Source organism: Phragmites australis, chromosome 18 (assembly GCF_958298935.1).
Source record: "Phragmites australis chromosome 18, lpPhrAust1.1, whole genome shotgun sequence".
NCBI lineage: Eukaryota > Viridiplantae > Streptophyta > Magnoliopsida > Poales > Poaceae > Phragmites > Phragmites australis.
Window position 1 is genome coordinate 5,036,726 of NC_084938.1, and position 21,363 is coordinate 5,058,088.

Genomic DNA, 21,363 nt, shown 5'->3' on the forward strand with positions numbered 1-21,363 from the left:
TACAAATCTAACATCTGTATTCGACATCTTATACACCGAAAACTCGATTTTGGTACATGAGGAACCGAAAAATGGTGGCCCCTACTGTTTTCGGTAACTGAGATGCCGAATACGACACTGTGCACTATATTCGGTACATCATGTGCCGAAAACACATTATATCAACACCTAAGGTACCAAATATGATGTACAGTGTCGTATTCGGCACCTTGAATGTCGAATATAGGCCGGCATCATTCTTTCGCGTCTTGCTTTCAGCGCCTCATGTCTCGTTACCACCTCCACGCCTATAACAATCGATACTTGATTGTGGGATATGTCACAAGAAGAATGATCATTCATAGGGAAATTATTTAGTTATTTGTTCGTTGTTAATGTGGGCTTGGTTGTCAAACTGTCCTTTGTCAGAATTGGATGATTCGAATTTGGATGGTAAGGAAGCGAGTACTTGTAAATTTGTAATCTATGTAATATGTTGTTGCTGTAAATTTGTTGTGTCGATAGTGATTGCTGCCATGCCATGTCATCACATCATGTCACCTCATTAGATCATACAGCAGCATAGACTGATATTTGTTCTTGTGTCGGCAACGGCGTGCTGCTGCTATAAATTTATTTCGACGTAATTTTATCGACATTTGTTTATTCACTTAGTGTAAATTTGTGCGAGTAATTTTTTTAGTGAAGTAATATTGGGAGGATACAAATTCTAATATATCGAACAATAGTAGTTTTGCATCATAATTATTTTCATATAATCCAGCACAGAGATTACATACGCTGATGAACATTACATGAGACATGGGATTTTTCGACGCTGCGCGAATAGACCATAACCATAAAGAGATGATAATAATAAGGATATGTTTGTTTCGGATTATGGATTGTGTTACACAATCCAGATTGTGCAAACAAACGGTTAGATTGTGCAAGTAGATTCTCACAATCTAGGCCTGAATTATGGCAAAATCCATAATTTACCTTGGAGAAGCTTCTATAATACAGAATTCAGATTCTCACAATCTAGAGGGAAGCGAACAAACTCTAAACATTGGCATATATGACACACCTAAAGACTAACTTAATAGTGTGCCGCTGCTAAAACTAATATGCCTTAGAGAATAAAAATAGATGTGGGTTACAATACATGCTCTCTACTGAGTGCACCTAGGATATTACCCTTCCTCAAAGCATCGGAGCCATCTGCCCTAGCATGACAGGCCCTCTCCCGCTTCCTTTCCCTCCTTTCTTTGCGAGCTTCAGCTGCGGCGTGCTCCTGGACTACCTTCCTCTTGACGCTTTAGCTGTAGTTACTCCTGCTGTTGCTCGTACTCCCGACGTTCGTATGCTTCCCTCCTCCATCGCATGGTCATATCGACCCACCGCTTCTGGTGCTCATTTTGCTCAATATCGAACCATTCTATGACGTCACATATAGGTGGAGGAGACTGGACAAATAAAATAAGAGGGGAGATTAATAAGACAGTGCATGAAATCGTATAGAAAGTGCCACATGAGTGATCTACATCGCTATACTGGTTGGTACTTGTATGGTCCATCTCGAGGCTTGTTGTACTGGTAGTTGGCACACATGAAGAAGCGTAGGTCATAGGTATAAGAGATGTCCTGAGACTTGCGAAGCCTACAAGGGTCGTCATATAAGCATATCGGTGGTTCGACCCTCTGAGGGATGAAAATGCCCCAGTGTTTCTTAGGTGGGCTTAATGGAGGTGAGAAAGATATTGCAATTGAGAGAGCTGAGGAAGGAGTGGTCTATCCATGGATGAGGGTGGGGTTATTTATGATAGTTGGGGACCGGTGCATGGGCTTGGCTGGGGGCTGGAGCATAGGATTCCCTGTAAAAGTTGAAAAAGTTATGGCATTGATGTTTGATAGAGATTCCCTATGAAAGCCATAGCTTGGTATGGTCATTTCATTGTTTGCCGTGTCCGAGGGAGAGTTATTACGATGTTAGGGTGGGTCTTAAGGAATCCTGTCGTGCGTGTGTCAAAAGCGTCCACCAACAGGGAGACAAAGATGTGTGCGTCTAGCCTGAGTCAGGATAGAGGTGTTGCCATTTAGTTTATGATGAAAGCTCTGTCATGTGGTCACTTCATGTTTAAAGCCTGAGTCAAGATAGAGGTGTTGCCATTTCATGGTTAAAGCTGAGTCGTGTGGTCACTTCGTGTCTAAAGCCTGGCCCACGACACAAGTGTTGTCATTTTATGGTTGAAGCTGAGTTGCGCTATCACTTCGTGTCTAAAGCCTGTCTCATGACATAGGTGTTTTCATTTAATGCTTAAAGTTATATCATGTGGTCACTTCGTGTCTAAAGCCTGATTCACGACAAAGATGTTGCTAGTTTCCTCTTATGACTAATGTTCATCCCTGAAGGTTGAGAATTTCTTGTAGTTGCCTGTGTCTGCATGGAAAAACCTATGCATGAGCCAATGCTACATTGCCTTATATTTACAAAGGGCATCAGATACTCTGGTAAGCTTGGATAGTACGTTAATATAATAAACTTACCATCACATTTATTAGACATGAAGTTCATAAATAGTTCGTAATATAGTACGCTAATATAAGACACTAACCATATACCTATCAAACTAAACTAATGAAAAAAAGGTAAACAAAATAAATAGTTCATAATACATAGATATTGAATACCTAGATCATCTCAAGATAGCGGAGGAAAGTGGCGACGCAAATTAGCGGAAGAGTGCCAACTGTGCTAGTCAATGCTATCACGGTAAGATGGTTGTCGTCTCCCAGGTGGTGATGGGAAGTTGTAAGTATAAGTAGATGCAAATCCACCAGCATTTTTAGGGTCATCAATATGCTCCGGAGATGAAGGCCTCAGAGGGAGGGGTCATTGTGGCATGAAATCGTCGTTATCGTCGTCATCTTGAGCTATCATGGTAGTAGCACGTCATATTTTCTTGTCGGTTGTATGCCATTTTGATGTAGTGCATGAACGTCCTCTTGCAGTGTTTCTTGAACCTTCTCCTGTATTTTTGCTGGAACATTGAGGCATTTGGGGCATGAAATCATCATCCTCGTTCTCGTCAATTTCTAGATGAGTAGTAGAGGGCACCCTCGTAGTACCTCTTAGGTGCGCTGACCATTGTCGTCTTCTATGCGAACCAGAAATCACACCCCACCGAAGAGCATATACATCACCAAAAAGTTTATGATGTCTTTGTTGATCAACTATACATCTTCCGAGAACTTCTAGCACAAAAGAGGAGCATTAGAATCAATAAAAAAAGATAAGTAGGGTGACCAAATAGAAAATGACGAACCTGAATGTGAGATTCGTACTGGTCAGGCAACATCACTATCGTTCTTTGCCTCCTAGAAAAACCTAGCACAGAAGGATGGTCGGCTAGTTCGCACACCCTGAGATACATTTGACACTGCTCGTGCAAGAGGTCCCTAAGATCCTCGGTAGTTACATGTTGGAGCAGAGCGGTTAATGTAGAACAGAAGGGTCTTGCATGTAGTTTAGCCACAGCTTGGATTAGGTTGTTCTCCTTGAAGGGATCCTCTTTCCCTTTATGCACAACCTGCAAGGAGGCATTAAGTGCTATATGGATTGTTATAGATGTCCACGGAAAGCTTGTACTCGAAGATCCCGCCATAGATTTATTTATCCTTGACTGTAACGTTATGGCTCTGCACCAAACTACGAATCCCTATTATTTAAGAAACATTAAACAAATATTGAATATTATAATTAATATGTAACAAAGCTTAATAAATAAGTAATAAATAAAGTTATGTGCCAGAATAATTTGACAAACATTAAATAAACTAAAAAATTCAATTAACAACACAGTGAATAATACATAATATGGATGACTATGACAACAAAGTGAACAATACATGTGTCTTGAACAACTACAAGTGCACCGAACAACTACAATGATGACTCAATGACACCGACGCCGCACGTAATCCCCAAGAGTGTACGCGTCTGGTGGGTGTGTGGCCCTCATCCCACCTGCCTACGCTAACCCATGCCACGTGTTTCCTTATTCGTCATCATCATTGTCCTACCCTGTGGGACCTCCACCGAATATGTATCCCGCCCCACTAACTCTGCACTGCATGTACCATGACAAAAGATCCATATGCGGAAGCGTGGACGCCCCTAGAATGTGCTCCAATGGAGTCCAGTGTGCCGAAGGCTCACCCTGCTGGTATCACTATGAACCCCCAGGTGCATCGAGATATTAGGGGTACTGTGCGTTGAGGAGCTCGGTGAAGCTGGAGGCCTGCATTACAGTAGCCCAGTCAAAATCATGTGTGTCGCTCTAGTCAGACGTCTGCTGTGTGCAGTCAATGACGTCCTCGTGATGAGTCGATGCTGCAGGTGGATATGTCATCGTAGTCTGAGGAGGCTGTGCCCACTGCGGGGCCTATGAACCCAGTGTACACTGCTCGGGAGCAGGAGCCTGTGTGCACTCCTCGGCCTTAGCACCAGAATGTGACACATGGTGCTTCGAAGCCGAAGGTGTCTCTCGCGACTGTGCCCGAACGGGTTCCTCACGAACACTGGACGAGCACCTGCTATGGGAGGCATGGGACGGGTCCATGACTGGTATGTGTACCCCCTCCAATGCGGGGCACAACCACCTAGACAATGTATAGCGGATAGAAAGCGGGACCCTCTCGTCATCATGTAGTCCCAGAGAGGGTTTTGATCCCTCCGTGTTGATGACCCACTTGCTTCCCCACAAACTTGCTTCGCATGCGTATGCATCTCGTACGCCTCTTCGGTCTGTATAAGATGAGGATCATGGCAGTAATATAGAGGTTTAGCCAATGAAAATTGTTATAAGTACCGCATCACTTACCACTACATGAAGAGGTTAGGGACAATCCTCGAGGAAGGGTCTGGGGGCTAGCTCTACAAGTCCGTTGAGTAAGGTGGCACGCGTGCACGGATGGTACCATGAAAGGTACTCCTAGTACGTGGTGTTATCGTATTGTCCAGTAGGAACAACGACATTCACCGCGGGTGACTCTGTCCACCTCTGTATGTGCTCGGCATTAACGAATTCACAGTCCTGCATGCCTTCGCCCCCTATGCGCTCCTTCTATACGTGACATAAACAGTTATAATTTGTTAACATAGATCACCTAAGGTACTAATATTATCTACAATAACATACTTACTCGTGCGCCCATCCGGTACCCGAACTACCACTGTACACGCTCAGGAGAATATACTTCCACATTGTTCATGTACAACAAGAAGCATCTGGTCATCCATAAGTCTGAGTCATGCCAACAAGAGGATGTTATAAGCCCTCCAGTCGTAATTTCGGCCACTTGTGTCATAAGCCATGAATCCCACTCCACGAGTTCGGCGCTGAGGACATCCAAATCACTGATCACCAAGGAGTATCTTACATGGTCTTGTTGCTGACTGCATCTCAGCCTGGCATCAATCCACCAATACCCCATCATAGGCCTTGAAAGGCCAACAAATCGAGAGGTACTTCCAGCTCCATAGCTGTAAGAGGTGTAGGCAGCCTTCAATGTTACGACCATCTCGCCAAAAGAAAAGTGGAACATCTGCATCTTAGGACGCCACTGGTTGACGAGACCTGTGAGCAATGGTTCCTCAACCGGCGGGAGAGGTGTCTTGCCACCACCCGCTATGGGAGCTCTGACCATCATGAGAGCGAAAAGCAGTAGTCCTGCCCGTGCGAGTGGCTCGTGAAATTGAGGGTCTAACTCCTTAATCGTGTGAACACTCCAGGCTCACAACAGAAGCAACTGCAAAAGGTATCCAATACATGTACTAAGTTAGTAGCAAATTATCATGGCAATTAAAAATCACATATAATCATGGTACCTGCTGACCTGTGAAAATCATTCTTCTCCTATGGTTCTCATCGTACCACTACTGAAGAAGCTTGGAAAGACCACCATAAGTTATGACAATGATTTTAAGCTTCATGGCTCAATAAGTAGGTGAATAACAAATTAGAATATATTACAAGCTTCATGGTTCAATAAATAGGTGAATTATAAGCTTCATGGTTCAACAAGAAAACATCGTCTGTGATGCCAGTACCATATGATATATTACAAAATAAGTAGCACAACTAATAGGTGAATAATAATTTAGAATACAAACTATGACTGCGAATAACTTCAAAGAATAAACTAAAATGTAACAACTCTAATACAGTATAGTTTGATAGTGGCCTGATAGTTTACTCCCGGGTCGGACATGTCCTCCTGTCATGACCAGGTTATTTGCAAAGTTTGCACTTGCGTAGGCTGTCAACAGCATCTGCTTCATCCATATCACCTTGCAACCTCGTGGCTCTAGGACCTATAGGATTTGTGCGTCGTGCTCAGGGATAAGGTACCCACTTAAGCCTGTCGATCGTTTTGTAGCTACTTTCGATGTTGAAGGACCGCATCTTTGGAAGCCATGTGATCCTCAATGCATCGATTGTGAAGTATGGTGATACGTACTATGATTCGTCGTTGCCGTCCATGTCCCTGCAAGCGGCTAAGACATGCGACCACAGGATATGGTGCAGTTTTAGCTTATTGCATGTGCACTTGATCTCGTGAGGTCCAAGTTGACATTGCTGCATGGTGTCCCCTGCGCTATACCCTGAAGCATACCTACGGTGGCACATGACCTTGAATTCATTATTGGCCAGGTCGTAGATCCATGTTCGATGAAAGTGTGTCTTATTCCTCCTTCTAGATATAATTTCTTCCACCTAAAGTGTGAACCGTGTGCTGCAATTCGTTACAGCATTACCATAGTCTCAAAAGTAGTTCGCTGTTCTATAGAATGCCTATTTGCATAAAAAAGGTAAAATATGATTATTAAAATTCTATGTGCTAACCTGGCACCGTGAGTGTCATGGATTAGGGCCTAACGCTCCGTCGGCTTCTTCGCTATCCTCTGGCTAAACGTAGCACGTGAATGGCTAATGATAGTTTGTCCCCCAACCATTTGCATTCGCAGATGGTCCTCCTATGCTTGTTGCTCTACCATCATCTTGCGAGTATTCTCATTTAGCTCTATTCATATCTCGTTTAACTTCATCTGCTGGTTCTGCAGAAACAACCCTTTGAATCTCTTTACAAGAGACTTGCTACAGTACTTTGTGTACAAGTTCGCTCCTAAGTGTCGCATACACCATCTTCTCTCCACATCAGGCCAGTCAATGGAGTAGTTTGTGCTATCATGTAACATATTCAACGCATGCAGAAGGCCCTTGTTGTGGTCTGAGATGATGCAAACTCATACCCTATTGCCCACGACATGTGTCCTCACCAAGGTGACGAATCACAGCCAACTATCATTGCTCTCACTCTCAACCATTACAAAGACGAGAGGAATGATCTGATTATTTGCATCCACCACCATCGTTGTTATAAGGGTACCATGCTACTTGCCACTCAGAAATGTGACATCCACACATACAACCAGCCTGCAATGTTTGAAAGCTTCGATGTATTGTCCAAAGGACTAGAATAACCTAATGAGGTATCAGTCAGTGGTGCTGTATGACCCATCCTGCAGCTTGATCGGCTCATCCACCATGGCCTACTGAGTCCCTTTATTTGTCATGACAATCTTTTGTAGTAGTCTCAGAGCATAGTTGTAAAACTCTTTAAAGCTTCCAAACAACATCTTCAACACCTTCTGCTTCGCTCGCCACACGGTGTGGTAATTGATTAGCATACCCGTCTTAGTCTGCATCTCCCCCATAATAGATTTTGGCAACAAACAAATGTCCATACCAATAAGGGTGATGAGGAGTTGGGCTATCAACCTCGCATTAATGGCGTGGCTCACATTCCTAATAGCCTCTTCGTCATATGTATGTGAGGTGTGTCTACTGATCACAAAATTGTTCTCATATTTTGGCTTCTGTGCTCGTATGAAGTAAAGACAATTCAGGTGCTTGATACACCTGACCTTATACTCCGCAGGGTTAGATTGGGCGTACTTGTGGTCCCTTTTTGTCATTACAGCATACTAATAAAGTGGATGACCTCTCCCCTGTTACGAAATTGTTGCTCGACCGGGATGTTGCTATTCTGGTATTCCTAGTTAGATAAGGTATTATACTCAATAACGGCACAATCCAGCAGCCCAGCACCACGAAAGTACTGGATTGCCAGCGCCAAGTCATTATTGTCAGCAGCTTCTTCATCCTTGCTACCACCGGTTTCATCATCTATGCATCCTGCATCTACCTCAGAAGAGTCCACTCTAGCTTCCTCTCTACCGGAACTGCCCTCCCCGACATGCCCTCCATCCTCTTCATGCATCACTTGCTGGTCTGATTCTTCCACGATAGTCACTACATCACGTTGCACCAGTCGTGGCACTATATTTACGTACACCCATATATCAAAGTTCTCCTCTAATGCCTTACATGAGTACAAAGCCCATACGTTGTTACTTCTCATCTCGAACAACATATGGACAACAACCGAGCTGTTTGGAATAAGCCATGGCCGCACATCTTCTAGGACAATAATATGAGACTGCAGGTTCACACGTAAAAGGCTCATAACATGTTATTTCAGGCCATCTAGGTTATTAGGTTCCTCAACCGAACTATCTATGTGCTTGCAGTTTTTAATTGTTACAAGCCTCCTGTGCAAAATTGGAAGACATTCCCCATAATATATATAAAAAGTCATATTATATCTGCTAAACAAAGGTACATGTAATAAAATAACTAAATAAATTAACAATACAAATTACATAGTACAGTACTTAACAATGCTAAATATTTAAGTAGTTAACAATGCTAATCATCAATATTAAATTTAAATAAAATAATTAATATTTAAGATTGAATTAAAATATTAATTAAATAGGCTTACACCACTATCCATCCATTATTCACATCACATGCCATCCCTGACCATCTCTCTGGCCATGTAGCTGTTCGGTGCACCACTATTTTAATGGATTGAATTAAAATATTAATTAAATAAGCGCACACAACTATTAATTAAAAAATTCAATTTGACAATTTTTTGGTGCATTGTGATTCTAATCGATTTTTTCTATCCAACCCAAGTTTTTTTAATCTTTCTGATATTTATTTCTTTTCCTTTTCCTTTCTTTTTCTTTTATTTTTCTCTCTTTTCTCTCATTGCATCGACACTCTACTTACACCTATGGAGAGCATACATGCACTAGGCCATCACCCTATGGGGCATTTGATTTTTTTGCCATCCTGTCATCCGTAGAGTGGCAAATTTGCCACTGAGCCCACTACCAGACTTAGGAGAACCCATTTGTCACCCTCAGCAAGGAATTGCCACTCTAATAGAGTGGCAAAAGGTTAAATATTCCTCCTTGCTGCTGCTGCACATTATCTTCCACGGTTCTACTAAACCTAAGTGATTAAATTATGTAAATACTCTAATTATACTGGTTAATGATATTCATATAACTATACTGAAAATAATCTAATTACAACGATGAATGAAATTTATGTTATTAAACTAATTAAATAATCTAATTACAGTGACTAATCAAATTAATATAATCAAACTAAGCAAATAATATTAATACTTTAATTTATCAAACTAATATAATTAAACAAATGTAATTGAATGAATTAAACAATCTACTTACTCTAATTACTATTATTACTGTAAGTATTATTTAAATACATATTTTAAGTACTTACTGGAATACGGCATTGTTGCTCCTCCTCGCCTCGGGCTAATTCTCCTCTCCTCGCGCTGCTTCTCCTCTCCTCGTGCTGCTGCTCCTCCTCACCTTGTGCTGCTTCTTCTTTGTTCACGCTGTTGTTCGTCTTCTCTCTTCTCGCACTGCTATTGCAGCCTCTCATCTTATAGCAAAACACAGCAACGCAGGGGCTAAAAGCCGCGAGGACAGCAACGCGTGGGCTGAAAATCGACAAAAAGCAGCCGAGGCGAAAGCAGCGGGGACATGCATCGAAAGCAGCGACAAGATGCAACGTGAAGCGATGTGAACACAACGCAGCAGGTCTGGTCTGTATTCGGAACCTGAGGTGCTGAATACGATACTGTTCACCGTACTTGGTACAACACAACAGTGTCGTATTCGACCGAATACAGGGAGCTTTCGGCACCTGAGGTGCCGAATATAATGCACAGTGCCATATTTGGCACCTCAGGTGCCAAATACAGTACATTTCATCATTTTTCGGTGCCTCGGGTACTGAAATCGTTTTTTCAGTGTTTGAAGTGTCGAATACAAATGCTAAATTTGCAAATACGCCGATATGTTGTCTATTTTGACAAATTCGATAACGTATGCTGTCTATTTTTTAATTTTTGCATTTCTATTGAAGTTATGGTAATTAGTATAATTAAAATTCCTATTAGTTCTGATTCAGTTTCAATTTAAATGTGCATTTTCACAATTAAAGCACTTTTTAAAAAAATATCTTGAGCTGTAATGAATAAACTACTGTACCATGGCCTAATATTATACTTATACATTTGATTGGAAACAGTAACTCATCCATGTCAGCAAATATCTTGGATACAAAGTTCCAAGTGAATGTCATGCTAAAATTAATTTAGCCAAGAAAATTGATTTCAAAAATTACTGTTCACGCATAAAATAACTGTTCCTCGTGTGAACTGTAGCACAAGTTGAGTGGATTATGATAGACTAGTATATCTATTGGTTTGTTTTTCTTTTATTTTATCTAGAGTTTATTTTTAACTGTACAGGCCCTACTGTAATAATATATTATAGAAAAACAAAAACAGAAACTGTATAGGGAAACAACAACAGACAACTCTAATCCTATCTAGAGTTTGTTAGTCAAGTTGTTAAGTCTATATAAGGCACACGGACGACTGTCATCTTTTGTAATCAAACAAGAAGAACTAATCTAAACCTCTCTTAATATTCTAAGTTTTCTTAATCTATAATCTAATATCTTTCCTAGTAATCGACGACACCTGATTATCCTTCCAGCGTTATCCTAACAGAACAATTATTGAGGCAAAAGGAAAATGAGACTGACCTTCAGGTCCAGCATAAAGACTCACCAATAGGGTGTCATCCAATGTTCTATAGTTATTCTGCAGGAACAGTAATGAGTTTATAATTCGTTCGTGTACGAAGGTGTGACACAACAATTAAGAACTTTTGTTCATTATTCCGCATAAGGAGCCTAGGATTTCTTTCTGTAACCATTTGGAATCCCCTGGTTAGTGTAGCCCGCAGATGACAAATTGCTCAATTGAGTCGTCGGATGTTGATTTTTCGCAATACCCATGAATCCATGAAAATGTAGATTCAGGGATTCATATCTTTTTGTCATTCAGTTCAGATGGCAGAAAAGGGTGCACGAAAGACCCCAGTTTCATTCAGAACAGCACCCAAACGATTGCCTTTCATGCCATCTGAATTGACTGCAGAGGTTCCAAATCATCCGGTTGAGTACTGATAAAGATGGCACACCACCACCTATAGGATTTTTTTTAGCCTATTTAATACTAATATTTTAATAAAAACAAGTGAGTATCTAAATTTTGAGCAACTAGTATTTTTTGTCACGTCAAGAGTTTTGGTGTGACTCACTACTTAGTCATACCAAGTAGCATGGCATGACCGAAGTGCCCCGCTGGCGGTCAGCCGGCCTCGTGCCACGCGGCGTGCCGACGTGGCAGACATGTGTCGCGCCAGGGGGGCTGGCGCGACTGCAGTCGCGCCACCTGGTTTGGCGTGACAAAGCACCATACAGGTGGGCGCTCGGGGCCGTCTGTCCTCACCTATGTCGCACCAAGGGGGGTGGCGCGACCGAAGTCATGCCACCCCCTTTGGCGTGACACAGGTGTATACAGGCCGCGCACTGGCCCTTCTCTCGCACACCGAGCTCTTTCTTCCTCAGCCAGCCGCGAGCAGGAGCGTTTCCAACGCCGCCGGCGCCCTCCTCCACTGCATTCTCCACCGATTTCGGGCCCGATTCAAAGGGGATTTGAGGGGAAAGAGTTCTAGGAAGGTAGTTCCTCTAATCCCTCCAAGTATTTTTGGTTATTTCGGTTTGCATTGCTAGTTCTTGGGTAGTTAGGGTTTAGACTTTGATTTTGTTGATCTATAAAATTTGTACGTTTCGGTCTAGATCGGAACTCATATATCGTACTATGTATGTATAGTAATGCATATGTGTCGTGTGAAATTTGTTACATGTAATTGTTTGAGCGTAGGAAATTGAAATACATATAGCTATACTTAATATATATGAGCAATGCATGTTTTTGTGCGTATACAAGTGGTTTTGCATTGTAGAGATGAATTTTAGTCATATTGAAATGTAAAATGTGTAGGTTCTTCATGTGTTATAGCGATGATATTTGTGTACACATGTAATGTTTGGATGGTTTGTGTAGATGGAACGGATTGTTCGTATATTTTATGGTGGCACAGTTAGTACAAATGGGGAGTTCGATAAGATGAGGGAGGAAGTGTTGACCCTCCATGGTTGTCCTTTTCAGTTGGGGATACAAAGCACTGTAGTAATCACGAGTTTCCTTCTTACAATGCTCCGAATAGCTTGATAGCACATTTGGATGACGCTTACTCCGCCATGCAATCTCATGATCAACCACACCTTTATCAAGGTACTCCTCCCATGAACATCTCCGCGTACTCTATTAAAAAAATTTCATATGCACAACAATTAACAATACGATAGCGAAACAGAAAATATAGATAATACGCATAAAACTAACCATATCCTTGCCAACCACATGCCCGCAGTAGTACCTCACACCAAGTTCGGATGGCACTATCCCGTGTTGTGCATTCACACCACAAGGGCACTTTCTTGGAGGACATGGTTCTATCACCCTTTTCCCCTTCACTTGATCTTTTTCCTCATCTATCCATTGATCATCAGGACCATACAATGGATCCTGAAAGCCACAAGTAACATCATGGCGCTGCATTACAATTCATGATACATATCACATGACATATAACTCTTCCTCCTTCAAATTGTAGACAAGCAACCATACCCAATTCTTACCTTTGTCATCCCTTCGCAGCGGAAATAAGGGGACCCCCCAAAAGGTTCACAAAGTACGCTTCTTTTTCTGTAGTTGCACAACGGAGGATCTGCAACACGTGAACTCCTCAATTTCCACTTCTCTTTATCCGTCAATTTTGGCAGATTTGGTGGAGGAGGAACCCAACAAACAAACTTGTCATATGGCTTCGGATACTGACTAAACCGTTTCACCTTTAGAATCCTCTGGTCATACATCTCAGGCCATTGGAAGAAGTAGCACATCTCCCACTCCTGCAAATTATTAAAACTTCACGTCAGCAAAAGTAATGCCATATGCTTTTACCCTAACCCATAACAAAAATACACTCACACGATAGTCTGTGCACAGGTAGTAAGCACGACCAGCAATATCTTCGTGTAACGACTGAAGAACCACGGCTAGCTTACCACAGTCACAAGTTAGGACAGGGAGGGCAGGGGGAACGGGGGCATCTTTGCAACTGACATCGGAATACTTCTTACCGATATGTGCCTACTTTTGCTTACGCCATAAATTCGAAGTCATACCGAAAAACTGCACGGATACAAAACCTACACATTTTACATTTCAATATGACTAAAATTCATCTCTACAATGCAAAACCACTTGTATACGCACAAAAACATGCATTGCTCATATACATTAAGTATAGCTATATGTATTTCAATTTTCTACGCTCAAAAAATTACATGCAATAAATTTCACACGATACATATGCGTTACTATACATACATAGCACGATATATGAGCTCCGATCTAGATCGAAACGTACAAATTTTATAGATCAATAAAATCAAAGTCTAAACCCTAACTACCCAAGAACTAGCAATGCAACCCGAATTAACCAAAAATACTTGGAGGGATTAGAGGAGCTACCTTCCTAGGACACTTCCCCCTCAAATCCTCTTCGAATCGGACCCGCAATCGGCTGGAATTGGAGGGAGGGGGCACCGGCAGGGTGTTTGGAGTCTCTGCTGCTCGTGCTCGGGTGAGGAGGAAGAAGGGCCGATGGGGAGAGAAGGGCCAGGGTGCCCCCTGTATGACGCTGTGTCACACCAAACAGGGTGGTGTGACTGGAGTCGCGCCAACCCCCCTGACGCAACACATGTCTGCCACGTCGGCACGCCGCGTGGCACGGGGCCAGGCAACCGCCAGCGTGACACCTCGGTCACGCCAGGTTGCTTGGCGTGACTAAGTAGTGAGTCACGCCAAAAGCTTTTAGCGTGACAAAAGAGGCTAGTTTCTAAAAATTTAGATACCCACGTGTTTTTATTAAAATATTAGTATTAAATAGACTTTAAAAAAAAGCTCCCACCTATAATACATGGGAATGTGTCAGGCGACTTTGGAAAATCGGCAATCAGGATTTGATCTCACTTTGATGGATCACGGCAGAGTTACACCAATTACCAATGAGAAGTCGGTTAGCATCTGACGCATTCCTACTAATAACTAGCAAGCACAGGCTGAGCAATATACTGATGGTGCGCGTCTATGCAAGCAGCATGAACAACAAAAGAGACGAGCAATCAAAATAGCTGAGAGAACAAACACCATTCAACCACGCAAACTGATCCACCTCAATAAACGATGTTGCTATAGGTAGCATTGCATAGCATACACAGAGCAATCCCAGGCCTAACTAGCAAACGCACAACCTCTGTAGCAGTATCTATTTCTAATTCTGTTTGTCGAGCCGAAACCTCCTTTTTATTACATCAAAGACAATCATTGCTACATAAGGTTTGCCTCCTAGCATGGCATTAGTGTGTTTTGATCTTCACTGGAGTTCCTTCAGGAAGTCGGCATGATCAACCAAGACCTACAATGTGCAGAATAACATATATATCAAATCTTGTAGGCAGTTATTCTGAAGAAACAAAGGTGTAGACATAAATAGTTAATAAATATATTAGATTGCTTGGCAGATTTATACAAATTTTGTAGTACCCTCGTAAATATAGGTATGACGTCAATTCTGCATTACTGAGCTCTGACATTTTTTTAATCTTACTTTGTAAGTTCTTAATCCTTTCAGAAACATAGTAGCTACCATTTCTATTATATTCTACCAAGGAGGTAAAATGTCCACTCTATGCTATTGTGCATTGGGACGATAAAGTTACAGTTACGAGAATCTACAAAATAGATGCCAAGATGGTAGAGAGACAGATGTTGGAACTATAGCTTTAGCCTCCCAGAAAGGCTGAAACAGGATCCTGTTTTCACAGGCAATGGCTTAGCTTCACGAGTGGACGTTCAGATTTGTTCTGCATTAATCTATTATCTGGCATTAGCATTAAAAAGTATTTGTAGCCAGCAGTGTTTACACGACTAAGTGCTTTCTCATTTGACAGGTTTGTTCAGCATTAATTGCCAGTATCAGATGGTCATTCAACAGTTAACTGTACAACACAGATGGAAGGCATACCACTTTCCAGCCATCTGGATCAACAAAAGAGGTGATCTTTGTGTTAATCCCGGGTAGCGGCCCTGGCTGCCGCAAAATCTTGCCCCCTAGTTCTTTGGTCGCCAGATCAACAGCCTCAGCACTCTTGTACACATCATTGGTGCCAATAGCAACCTGCACTTACATAAGGCAAATGATGAAGAAATGCCAAAATCTTATTAAAAAATGCTGCAGATAAATGATTCCATAAAGACCTGAGCATATGCATTGCCCTTGCTATATTCTGTGACACCATAGTTGTATGTCAACTCCAGAACGGTTGTCATGTCCTCGTCAGCGTAGCCCAACATGGCAATGGTATACTGTACAAGGCCGAAAATATTCAGTCAATTAAGTTAAAGAAAACATGTAAGTGAAAATTTGCACAGCATTTCTATCAGCACTATGAAATCTAACAACGTTCTTTCAGTTCCAAATAAGTAGAGGTACCTTATAATCAGGCACATCCTTCTTCCTTAGGAGCTTCATCCCAAGGGCCTACATGAGAACAAATAATGCATCGTCATGTATAAGAATAAGATTGCTGCTATAGTAACATAAAAAAGAAATATTTGGCATTTCTAACTTTTGGAATAACCTACCCTAACAAAAGGAAAGAAGATACCTTCTCATAGAACTTGATAGAATGCTCAAGGTCACCAACACGGAGCATAACTTGGCAAAGAGGCTCAGGTGTCTGACCCCTCTGGATAAGCTCAAATAGGTAACCATCAGGGTCCTTTGCAAAGGCAATTACAGTGGATCCTCCCTTGACAGGACCAGGTTCACGAGTGATCGTGCCACCCTTGGATTTGATTGTCTCAGCCAACTTGTACACCTGCATTTGCATCCATGATATCATATAAGCAAAATTTTGCAGCATCAACAGCAGGCTATTGCACATTGACAATACATACATCCTCATGAGCGATAGCGAAATGCCCAAAGCCCTCCCCAATGTCATACTTATCAATGCCATAATCTGTTGAAGAAAAATTAACTTATTAGCACAATAGGAAGTAAAAGAAAATGACAATGCTTTCCCAGGAAAAGAGTTGATAAGTTCATGTGAAGAGAGAAGCACATCCATTGCTAAGTTTTCTTATCGGGTTGGTAGTCGTCTTATGCAAATATAAAGTAGAATTTTGAAACAACTGTTTCACAAACAAAATTTTGGTGGGTCAGTAATATACTGTATGTCAATTCAAGTGCAAAGTTGGTGTCCTCCGGTCCAAACCCAAGGAAGGCGTTGGTGTACTTCTCCTCAGGAACATCTCTTTTCCTCAGCAGTTTCATCCCAAAACATTCCGTGTAATACCTATCAAAAGCACACAATCACATCAGAAGCATGATACTAGCTCTAAACGTTGATAATATTGTTTTAAATACAGCAACATACTTGATTGTGCTGTCCAGATCCCCGACACGGTAAACAGCGTGAAGCATCCTCTTATTGTCCTGTTTATGCCACTCAAGCACAGCCTCAGCTGCCTTCTCGGCTTCGCTCCCAGTTGCCATCCCTGATACAAAAGTTACAAATTTGATACGAACAAGGGGGAATAAGTTATCTTGATCAAAACAAAAAACCAAACATGAGGAGTCCTGACTCCAGATTATGTATGACAGATCGACAGTCGTGCCATTTGTGGTCAGGATTCTGGCAGAAAATCAGAATGGTTTAGAAACTTATCAGGGTAGGGACCATGTCTCTAACCATCCAAATCGTCAATATTATTTTTCCAACTTCTGTTAAAAAACACAAATGTATCATAAATAACCAGTGCTCAGACAGCAGGACTCAAGCTGAATCATCTCTTGGGCTCACGCTGAATACATATCTTGGAAGCCACAATCAAACACACAGGTTGCAAGCCTCCATCTGTGAAACCATGAAGATGCCACTACTCGGTTCTACGATGCAAATGCATGAAAAATAATAATATAAAGATAAGATCACAGCGCTAGCTAGACAGGTTCCCAATCTGGATAGGGATATTTTTCGCAGGACATGCAAAAATATTTACATGGTTGCTAATCCCCCAGTTTTCTTTCCTGTTTCAGCATTTGGGAGAAGGGGGCACTCAAATCAAACTCCTTAGCAAATTTAAAGAACCAAGTAGAGTACTTTTTTCATCTCTTTCAGTGAAAAAGAAACAATCTTTTGGTCGGAGGAGATGATCTAACTCCCACAGCGCAAGAACCCAAACAAATCAAGAAAAGAAACGCGAAATCTAGGCCGCCTGGTCCGGCCTCCAAGAACCGCATAACCAAGTGCACGCAAGGGTTTAGGGCATTGGATTTGGAGATGCTCACCTTGGATTGGATTTCGATCGGTGTTCACTCGATTCGATCAAGAAGCAGGCGCAGCAGTGAGCTCTCAACCTGACGACTCTCTTTCTTGGTCTCCTTGCGAGGAGTGCACCGCGCCTATATACAGGCTACAGTCCACCGAGGAGTGCCGAGTGTGCACTGTGCACCACGCGAGAAGGTTCTTCAGGTTTTTTTAATATTTTCTACCTCCATCCTTAAACAGATATCGATTTTAGGACACAGCGATAAATTTTTGTAAATATATGTTACATTCGTTCTTAAATAGATATTATTTTAGAATACGTATAGTTAAATTATAAAAACTTTGACTATTAATAATACATATAAAATTACTAGAATGATACAAGTGAATTCGCTATAAAAAAATAATTTCATAGTTGTCACATTTTATTAAAAAATAATTATAAAAAAATATATTAATATATATATTAAATACTATGTCGATATATTAAATAACAAGTGAAAGAGAACGAAAGTAATACAACATAAAATATTTTGCTGTTAGCCTTTGTCGTGTGAAATTCATGCGTTGCAGGGGAGGCGTTACTGGAGTTGACATTTTGACAAACGTCCAGTTCAATGGATACGCTCAATCATCAAGCCATTTCTAGTTCCAGACCAGTAGACCACTATAGCAGCATTTTGCTAATCTTTTTTTTCAGGGACCGGGAGTGTATGGTATACTCATTGAGAGGAGAGTGCGACACAAGGATTCAAGCTCGGACGGTAGTCTCTTATCTTTCGAGACTCTACCAACCGAACTAACATTTTATTGATTTTACTTAGTCTCACCTACTACAAAGACAATATTTTATTTTATTTATATGTCATGCGAAACTATATCACTAATAATTGGTGCAGCCTGTCAATGTCACAGATCACCAAAACATATCAACACGACGCACGGCAGCATCTACTTTGGTGCAGAGTAGTTGGCATCTAGATACTGGTCCCACATGTCAGTGGTTGCACTTCACGATCAGGCCACGGTGTAGCCAATGTGACAGCTTCAGCGAAAATATTCTGGGAACACTTTCACAGGCAACCAAATGCAGTCGTTAGTGTACAAATATGCGGCAAAAGGCTCACTAGATACTCCTTTGTGAAAGCTACTACAGGTACCCCAAAGGTGTACAAATATGGAGCAGCTGGATCAGAATGGCATCCACATTTTCATCTGCAGACACATGAGGTTGAGATTAAAATCTGAAGTTTTGCAACCTTGGTTGTATTTTCAGAGCACAAAATGGTAGGTCCGTCTCGGACATAGAACATTACGTCGTGCAAACTATTGCTCTCACTTGTAACCAAGGTGTCTCAATTGGCTGAATCAGGCGCGACCCTCGTGATGTCCTTCATTGTTCACTCTAGCTCCGTTGTAGCCATCTATATACTACTCTACAACAAGTGTTTACAGCTCACGACAAGAGGCTAAGACGTGCAAACTATTTTAGCATAGGAATTTATTGGGAATTAGCTCAATTTTCATGTGAATAATATTCTCACATCATACGGATAGGACTACAGTTGTCTTAGCCACCCATCGTCCTCGTGCGCACATGAAACAAGGGCTTCCCCTAGAATTCGTTACGATCCCAACAAAACACTAGATTGAATAGTCTATAGGGGGGCTTCTATAAGTAGCATATAAAGCCGGTTGTCGCACACCCCTGTCATTGCCACTGCCGCTGTGCCTATTGATGTTGTTGCGGTTTGTCTCCATTGTCGTTGTAGTCCCTCTTGCCTCCCTGACGCTTGTCTGCATCAGAGCTCCTCTAGTGAGCCCAAAATGTTTCAGGTAAAAAAAAATCAAATTTGTTCTAATAATTAAGAAAAAAGTTCTCGATTTGAGAGGAAATCGTTCTCCACGTACATATGAATTGTTCCAGCTTGTTAGTGTTGTGGATCCGCGCCTCCTATCTTCTTCATCTCATGCAGCAGTTGTGCGACCTCCGGGTGTCAAGGCACAGAGAGGATGAAGGCATCCACGAGCAGGATTGGGGAGGCACCGAGGTAGAGCTAGGGCCCGTGGCACAATGGTGGAGAGACGAGGTGCTTGGGTGGAACTGCAACGATGGTGGTCAGAAACAGGAGGAGTAGATACGGTGAGCTCTAATGCACTGGGAGCACGAAGGAGTGCGACGGCAGCAGGGGAGCACGCAGAAGCGGCTGCGACAACATTGGAAACAATGAATGGGGACGACAATGTGCAATAGAATTTTTTATTTTTTATATTTCAAATTCCAAATTTTAGAAAATATGTGTTTGTTTGAAAACATAGCAAGAATAGGCATTTGTCGCCTACTGGAAGGGTGACATGTACATATTGCTCTTCAAGCGGGCAACAGGGCGTTGGAAGGGCTATAGGTCCTGTAGCCCAATGAAAGGGCGATGGCTTTGTGTCCCCTGTTGGATATGTGACAGGTTGTTGTCACCCTTTTATTGGGCAACAGGTCCATGTATCTGCTAGGTGTTGTATATTCCAATTTTAGGGTTTGTGTTGTCCAGTTTAATTCTTTGTTTTTTTTTTTGGATTTACTGTTTTTGAGATAATTTGTGTTCAAGGAATGGTATCATGTGGGCCTCCATTCGTAGACTTCGACCACAATGGTCAAATCCCAAATACCAAAACAGCGAGGCTAACGTCAAGGTAGGGGTAATTCCCTCTATGCTCTGCAGGAGTTAAGCTCAAGAAGACCTAGTAAAACCCAAGGAATGAAGCTCGGAGGCGAAGCCCGAAGGCTGAAGGGGCACGTCGAAGCCCGGAGGCAATGAAGGCCAAAGGGGTGCGATGAATCTCTAAGGACGAAGAGTGTAGCGAAGCCCTGAGGCTGAAGGAAAGTGGCGCGAGGACCTTTCGTGATAGAGTGAAGGCTCACCTAAAAAGGAACCCGCAAGTTAGTTGGAACCCGATGAGTAAATGGCTAAAGGGAGATCACTAGTAGCCCTGACGAAGGGTCTAGTGCAGGTCTCTTAGGACACATGTCGGGATTTTGGTTGCTTAGGGCAATGTGGGTAGAAAATGACCGTAATACCCCTGAGATATTCTAGGATATTACCTGGTGTTAGAAGGAATATTCTTATGGATAAGGGGTAGAAATGTAATGACGATATGAGTGTTGAGGTGTGCCTATAAATACCCCAACTCACATAAGGTAATAACAAGAAAAGAACAGTTATTTCACCGACAGTTATGACACTCTTCAATGTGTTGCGATCATGATCACAACATTTGGTGCCGTCCGTGAGGATCAAACCCACGACCACGTGGTGGTCGCATGCCACTGAAGACTAGGAAAGATAAGGCACAAGCGTTTGTGGACAGCGAGGGGGGCTCAAAGATCCCTTCATAGCAAGCATGAGTAATAGCAGCCGAGGGGGTCGGGGCTTCAATCGAGGACCCCAGGATCGAAATACTTGTAGTCGACATGTTGTCCTAGGAAGAACAAGAGGGTCTAGGGCAGTCGCTACGGGCATCCACGAAGGTCAAACAACCGCACTGGACG

At 42.1% G+C, this 21,363-nt stretch overlaps 1 protein-coding gene across 2 annotated transcripts; it reads right to left on the reverse strand.

Moving 5' to 3' along the window:
- Positions 1–14,633: 14,633 nt before the first annotated feature.
- Positions 14,634–17,985, reverse strand: LOC133899706 (lactoylglutathione lyase-like). 2 transcript variants are annotated; one of them, XM_062340748.1, is made up of 11 exons: positions 17,840–17,935; positions 17,352–17,405; positions 17,241–17,272; positions 16,926–17,046; positions 16,720–16,844; positions 16,444–16,508; positions 16,152–16,364; positions 15,977–16,024; positions 15,742–15,849; positions 15,509–15,661; positions 14,634–14,899 (listed from the first exon to the last, which is right to left on the reverse strand). In XM_062340748.1, the coding sequence occupies exons 2-11, from the start codon at positions 17,360–17,362 to the stop codon at positions 14,858–14,860; spliced, it is 918 nt and encodes a 305-aa protein (XP_062196732.1). In that variant the 5' UTR covers positions 17,363–17,405; positions 17,840–17,935; the 3' UTR covers positions 14,634–14,857. The 2 variants fall into 2 exon arrangements, with proteins under 2 accessions (XP_062196732.1, XP_062196733.1); XM_062340749.1 differs by lacking the exons at positions 17,241–17,272; positions 17,352–17,405 and having other exon boundaries at positions 17,840–17,985.
- Positions 17,986–21,363: the final 3,378 nt, after the last annotated feature.